Source organism: Pipistrellus kuhlii, unplaced genomic scaffold (genome assembly GCF_014108245.1).
Source record: "Pipistrellus kuhlii isolate mPipKuh1 unplaced genomic scaffold, mPipKuh1.p scaffold_m20_p_5, whole genome shotgun sequence".
Classification (NCBI taxonomy): domain Eukaryota; kingdom Metazoa; phylum Chordata; class Mammalia; order Chiroptera; family Vespertilionidae; genus Pipistrellus; species Pipistrellus kuhlii.
In genome coordinates this window covers 20,914,480-20,921,557 of record NW_023425551.1, presented here as the reverse complement: position 1 = coordinate 20,921,557, position 7,078 = coordinate 20,914,480, and the positions used below count along the sequence as shown (strand labels likewise).

Below are 7,078 nucleotides of genomic sequence, written 5' to 3'. Positions count from 1 at the left end.
ATTGTTGATATTTTGGAGTCTATTTTTCATAGGTCTCTTCCAAGACTCTGATTCTGCAACTTCATATCCAAGACCTACAGGTAAAAGGTAGTGGGTGGAGAGGATAATAGGGGATGGTTGCAACCAACGATGCAATGTGTTCTGTGCACAAGTCTCCAAAAAGTAAGGATCTATAGTTGGTCCGAAGGTTGTGGGTTATTGTTAAGCTGATTAACAAAAAGTAAGGATCTTTGAGGTTTAAAAATTATTGCATATACTGTCATCCATGTTGGAGAGCCTGGAAAAGGAAAAAGAGAACAGTGATATATGGAAGATGGAGGGGTTATAGAAAATAAACAGCGTTCAGTCTCACTTGCAAATTCCTGAAAAGGAAAAAATGTATCAGGATTTCCAGTTCTCAAGACATAAGGCCTATAAGTCTTGTGAAGGCGAAGGGAGAAAAAAAGGGGGGGTGGAGGGAGCAGGGGATGCGGGGAACCGGCTCTTGGCAGCAGGAAGTCTTCAATGGCTATAGAGTTATGAAGAAACAACTCTGAACAGAAGTCCTTATTCGGAGCGCTACATGCTAAACTCGCTGTTACCACATAAAGAGCAATAGAAAGGCTTGGAGCAGCAGCCTCCTCGTGGCGGTGGAGAAACAATTCTGCTTCCCGACTTAGCAAGAGAGAGAGGTTGTGGCCCAGACCCGAGTTAAGGCTTTTATTTGCAAGTCAGTGAGCCGAAGAGGAGACCAGGCTAGTCGTGTCACGTTATGGGAAGCACGGTTATTATAATCGCCCATTGCTCCGCCGAACAATTTCCCTGCAAAGCAAGAGTCCCAGGAGTGTGTGTGTGTGTGTGTGTGTGTGTGTGTGTGTGTGTGTATGTGTGTGTGTGCGCGCGCGCGGTGCCATATGGGACGTGCAGCTACGCGTCCACCTCCAGAACAACTTTATTTACCAAACGATTACCGTGCTATTTGTTTTCCTTTTCCAGCAGCAGCAGCCTTACGCAGCCTTCGCGTTTCTTAATTACAAACCCATTCGCTTCTGAATCAACCCCAAACCCTCAGGCAGAGGCCAGAGGGAGGCTGTGCAAGTTTGCACACACACACCCCCACCTCCCTCCCGGATCAAGGGCAACAGCAGAAGCAAGAAACTGCGTATGTGCAAAAAGGTGGATCTGGGGACGAGGATCGCTGAGTTTGTTTACAGAGCAGAGACGCCTCAGCTCGGATGCCAAAGCTACCAAGAGCGAGCTGCAAAGCAAACTTAGCTGAAGCACACGTACCCCGGGAGCGGCGGGTGGGCCCCAAAGCGCGGTCCGGATTCCCCATCGCAAGGAATGGAGGCGGCCAGGCCGCCGAGCGCGCCCGGTCCACCTGCAGCCCGTGCCGCTCCCCGCCCCCAGCTCCTGTCCTTGAAAGGAGGAAAATAAAAATAAAAAAATGCATCTACAAGGAGTATATCTAAATCAGCTTACTGCTGCCCCTACAAAAAAAACCCACAAAGGCACAGCCCAGGAAAGCGCGCTCGGGGGCGGCGGTGGCATTATTTGTCCCGGGCTTTAAAACCCCACTCGGGGGAAAAACACAGCCGTCCCTCTCAGCCTTTTCCAAGGAAGCTTTTGCAAAACCGGGGAGGCGGAAGGGCACTATGGAGGGCTAGGGCGCGAGAGAACCCCCTTTTCCCATAGGAGGTAGCCCACACCGCTAGGCGAACCCGGTGGAAGAGGTTGGGATGGGGGATCCGGCCGTACGGGGGGGCTGGGGCGCGGTGAGTTTTCCTCTCTCCTCTCCGGGAAGGCGATACCTGCGGGCTAGGAGTCCGAGGAGCATTTTCTCCTTGTACCCGGCGTGCAGGGCCAACCCCCACATTTGCGGGTTGGGAAGAAACCAGAGTCTGGGGGTGCAACGGGGCAGGACCCCGGCCCCGTTGCAGCCTCGGTGCACTTGCCTCTGGCCGTGGGAGGGGGGCGGAGTAAGGGGGGGGGGGGCCCGACGCAGCTCCACGACCCAGTCCGGCGTGCCCGGCGTTCCAGAATCCGCTTTTTCCCGCCTCCCGGCCGGGAGGCCCTCGCTCCGCCCTTCCTGAGCTCCTTATATTAACTGTGGCCAAAGCCCTAAGAAACACAGCTCATTGTTGGCAGTGGCCGGGCTGAGTCTCGCTGAGCTGGGAGGGAGGGCAGCGGAGGGAAAATAAAGGAGAGCGGCTCCGATCCTGCCCCCGCGGCCGCCGCTGCAAGACCTCAGCGCCGACCACCACGCCACCCAGCTAGCGCCCTGCACGCCCAGGAAGGAAGGCCCCCTCTATGTGCTGCTGAAGCCGGTCCTGGACCCGACGATCCCGCCCCCGGTCTTCGGAGCTGAAATCGCCGCTGAGACGGAAGGTAAGCGCGCCCGGCGCCCGGCGGAGCTGGCCGGAGCTCCTGCCTGCCAGCCCGGTCCCTCCGAGGGCTGGGTCTGCCCCGGAGGAAGCGCGCGAGGCGGAGCTGGGGAATAACAACAGGATGTGCAACCCACAGGACGAGGAGGGCTGGTTGAAAGCCTTAAGTTCGCGGCGGGGCTGCGGGGCACTTCCTTTATGAGGCGACTTAGGGAGAGCGAGAGCAGAGGGGGGTGTGGGCTCCGCGCCTCCCGCCCGATCGCCGGGGAAGGGGCTGTGTGTGCCAGCGCGCCCGGCTCCTCCGTTGTGGGTGGCAGGAGGTCCGCCGTGTTGGCGAGTCCCGGTGCGCTAGCTACCAGGGGGGTGGATCCTGGGGATGGTGATTTTTGCAGCCGACGTGCGCCCCGGGGTCTTTTTTTTGGGGGGGTGGGGGGGAAGCAGTGGCAAGAAAAAGTGGGGTGCGCTCTGGTGGGCGTCACGTGTGGCGTGCGGGTCTGACCGTCCGTCTGCCCTCTTCCCTTGCAGGACTGGACATGGCAGACCATATGATGGCCATGAACCACGGGCGCTTCCCCGACGGTACCAACGGGCTGCACCACCACCCTGCCCACCGCATGGGCATGGGGCAGTTCCCGAGCCCGCACCACCACCAGCAGCAGCAGCAGCAGCCGCAGCCGCAGCCCCAGCACGCCTTCAACGCCCTCATGGGCGAGCACATACACTACGGCGCGGGCAGCATGAGCGCCGCGGGCGGCGGCATCCGGCACGCGATGGGGCCGGGGACTGTGAACGGAGGGCACCCGGCGAGCGCGCTGGCCCCCGCGGCCCGGTTCAACAACTCGCAGTTCCTGGGCCCCCCGGTGGCCAGCCAGGGAGGCTCCCTGCCGGCCAGCATGCAGCTGCAGAAGCTCAACAACCAGTATTTCAACCACCACCCCTACCCCCACAACCACTACATGCCGGATTTGCACTCTGCTGCTGCCGCCGCCGCCGCCGCCGCTGCAGGCCACCAGATGAACGGGACAAGCCAGCACTTCCGAGATTGCACCCCCAAGCACAGCGGCGGCGGCAGCACCACCCCGGGCTCGGGGGGCAGCAGCACCCCTGGCGGCTCCGGCGGCACCTCCGGCGGCGCGGGCAGCGGCGGCAATAGCGGCAGCGGCGGCAGCACCATGCCCGCCTCCGTGGCCCACGTCCCCGCTGCAATGCTGCCGCCCAATGTCATAGACACTGATTTCATCGATGAGGAAGTGCTCATGTCCTTAGTGATAGAGATGGGCTTGGACCGCATCAAGGAGCTGCCTGAACTCTGGCTGGGGCAGAATGAGTTCGATTTCATGACGGACTTCGTGTGCAAACAGCAGCCCAGTCGAGTCAGCTGTTGACTCCGATCAAAACACCAGGCGAAAAGGAAAAAAAAAGAAATCAAACCCTCCCAACTTCTTCTTCGGTGTGAATTAAAAAAAAAAAAACAAACACAAAAAGCATTCCCTTAGACACAGTATCTCAACTTTTCAAATCCTTGAAAGGTCTGAGAACTTGGAAACAAAGTAAACTATACACTTGTACAAATTGGTTTAAAAAAAAAATTGCTGCCACTTTTTTTTTTCTCCTCCTGTTTTTGTTTCGTTTTTGTAGCCTTGACATTCACCTCCCTTATGTAGTTTGAAATATCTAGCTAACTTGGTCTCTTTTTTTGTTGATGTTGTTGTTGTTTGTTTTTTACTCCTTGATTTCCTCACTTTCTCCAGTGCTCAACTGTTAGATATTAATCTTGGCAAACTGCTTAATCTTGTGGATTCTGTAGATGGTTTCAAATGACTGAACTGCATTCAAATTTATGAGTGAAAGGAAAAATTGCATTAGTGGGTTGCATGAACTCTGAAGGGCAGATGCACAAACTCTGCCACCTCGCTTCATTTTTTTTTTAAACTATGCATTCGAGTACAGACTTAATTTTTAAAATATGCTAAACTGGAAGATTAAACAGATGCGGGCCAAGCCGTTCTGGATCAGGAAAAAGTCATACTGTTCACTTTCAAGTTGGCTGCCCCCCCCCTCCCCCATATGTACAGACAATAATAGGGTGTGTGGAATGTCGACAGTGGCAAACATTTCACAGATTTTTATTTTGTTTCTGTCTTCAACATTTTTGACACTGTGCTAATAGTTATATTCAGTACATGAAAAGATACTACTGTGTTGAAAGCTTTTTAGGAAATTTTGACAGTATTTTTGTACAAAACATTTTTTTGAAAAAATACTTGTTAATTTATTCTATTTTAATTTGCCAATGTCAATAAAAAGTTAAGAAATACTTGTTTTCTAGAAGTCATTTGGGGGTTGGTTGTTCCCTTTGGTGGATTTCCTTTTATTTTCCTCTGTAAGTTGAACACTTTATTGATGAGAGTAAAGCCTTCCAAAGGGTAAATTACTGGACACTAAAACAGGTCATGATGAGCTTAAGCAAGCGGGGAGCAGGATTTAACATAATTGGCATAATGCTTAGTTGTTATCACTGGAACATGTCTCTTGGTGTGGTTTAATCAAAAGCTACAAAGTTGTCAAAGCTTTTCTTCCCCTTAATTGCCATCAAATTCAAGTAGGCTCTAGAGTTAGAAAGGTTTATTATACTAAACATTATAGATATTTTTTCTCATAGAATGGAGGAGGGAAAATTAAATGTTTCTGGCTATAACTGATTCAACTACTTCAAACGAGGTAGAAGGGAGTAATATTCTGGGAGATGGATGAGGATGGCATTATATAGAAATCTTTATCTCTAGCGATGAATCTTATTTTTCAGCCAAAGTATGAAGGACAGGCATGCACACAGCTAGCTGAATATCTGAAATAGCTTCTGACTGGCTTAGAGTTCTAAGAGGAAGAGGGAGCAGAATTATACCTTGAGGCTTTCTATTTGTTCTCCTATAATATTTAAAATTTACTCAAAAGAGGTTGAGTCAAAGGTCAAATTACAGTCTTGACAAGATGTTCCCTCTGAAGTATGCCCTGTTTTCCAGAATACTGAGCATTTTCTGTCATAGGCATTGGGTGCAAAGGACATAAGGATAAGATCATTTTAATTTCACCTAAATGGGTTATCGAGAATATATAACTACAGTTAAGTAAATAGATGTCAGGTTTTACCTTATATAAAATAATCAAATGAAAAAGTAATATTGTTAAAACCTCCAATTGTCTCTGTTGGCAGGAGAAAAAAATTTTTGTTTTCCAAGCTTATCTTCTAAGGGTAACACACCTACATTAATGAGAGGGGGGGAAAGGTCTTTTGTATTTAACCTACTAGAGGAGTAAAGAAATGTGGATTGAAGAAAAGCTCAGTATTTTAAAAGGGCATTTCATTTAGACAGATCCCATTCGTTAAGCCTATTTTATAATTAAAAAGGAGAGAAGGGTATGTAGAAGCATTAAGTAACAGTGGGTCTTGCATAAAGACTGACTCCAGTATAATTCAGATCACCTACATTCCATAATTTGGTAGCCAAGGCAGACCATTAAAATTAAGATGCACACGCCACTATAATTGACACTCCTATTAAAAACGATGTTCTCAATAATTTCTCTGAAAATACACTGCCATTGAAAACTCTTCCCACCCCGTTTTAAAAGCTCATCCAGGTTTCCCACATTAATAGTTAAAGCTGAAGTTTTCTTCAGCGAAGACATGTCAATACTAAATCTGCAATCAGCAGTAAATCTTCCTGGCTAAGCATTTTCACCATAAGTTTTTCTTTTCTTTTTTTTTCCCAGAGGCTCAAGTGAAAAAATATGTTTGCATACATTTTAATATAGCAATTCTAGTTCTTTTTCACTTGTGCCAGGAAAAAAAAAAAAAAAAAAAAAGGAAGCCTATTGGAGGCATTGTTCTTTTACATAAAGAAAGGAGCAAAAAAATTGTCTGGCCACCACCCTCCACCATTTATTCTGCCAGGGAATAAGCCACAACACCTGCTCTGTCACTAAATTCCTCCTGCTGCTCTAACCCGAACACGTATGTGGCGATGCAGAGCTCAAGGAACTATTATTAGATCCTGAGCCCATCTCTGCCAGAACAGAGGACTCAAACAGAGGAGCTGGGTTGAAAGCACAATTTCTCTTCAGTACAGATATGACCCCCGCCCCGCCCTCCCATTCACTTGAATGATCTCTATTTCATTAAAACTCTTTCTTGATCAACAATTGAGCAGATTCTGTGTGATATATCTGCAGGTCTCTCAGGCAGAGAAAAATAACTCCTTGTTTGAACACCCTGATTAATGAAACCTGTACAGCGACCTAGATCACTGGGCTTCTGGCAGACATTTGCAAAACCTTTTGTGGTCTTGCTTCCTACTAAGTTACTTAGAGCATATGGGGAAATTTGACCTCTGTACCTTGGCTGTTTTTCAAAAAGTTCTAATACGATACAAGAGTGCTTCTGTTCTTTTAGCGGTGCCCACAAATAGACACCCCCACGCTTGGTTTTCAAGAAGAGATCAGTGATAAGCAACCAGTGCAACATCATAGAAACGTGACAGAAAAATAAATACACATTCATAAAAACGCGCGCCTCTGCCTCGTGGCTGCTAAAATCCTGGTGGCAGTATCTTTGCTGGGGCTGATAAAGATGTTACAGCTACGGATGGCTCTTTGAAGAACAGTTACCTAATCACCTCTGTTTATGGGGTGCTAGCCTAGAGCACTGGTACCAG

General features: G+C 49.1%; 1 protein-coding gene across 2 annotated transcripts; it reads left to right on the top strand.

The window, feature by feature from the left end:
• The first annotated feature begins 2,096 nt into the window (after nt 1–2,096).
• Nucleotides 2,097–4,289, top strand: CITED2 (Cbp/p300 interacting transactivator with Glu/Asp rich carboxy-terminal domain 2). 2 transcript variants are annotated; one of them, XM_036414440.2, is made up of 2 exons: nt 2,097–2,367; nt 2,889–4,289. In XM_036414440.2, exon 2 carries the CDS (start codon nt 2,897–2,899, stop codon nt 3,746–3,748), a length of 852 nt encoding a protein of 283 aa, XP_036270333.1. In that variant the 5' UTR covers nt 2,097–2,367; nt 2,889–2,896; the 3' UTR covers nt 3,749–4,289. The 2 variants fall into 2 exon arrangements, with proteins under 2 accessions (XP_036270333.1, XP_036270332.1); XM_036414439.2 differs by lacking the exon at nt 2,097–2,367 and adding an exon at nt 2,413–2,706.
• The last annotated feature ends 2,789 nt before the right edge of the window (nt 4,290–7,078 follow it).

Excerpts from the sequence above, each read along its gene's own strand:
- CITED2 (XM_036414439.2), top strand. The coding sequence starts at position 2,562 with ATGAGGCGACTTAGGGAGAGCGAGAGCAGAGGGGGGTGTGGGCTCCGC. Across the intron at positions 2,707-2,888 it reads CGCCGTGTTGGCGAGTCCCG|GACTGGACATGGCAGACCAT; the intron begins GTGCGCTAGCTA and ends CTTCCCTTGCAG.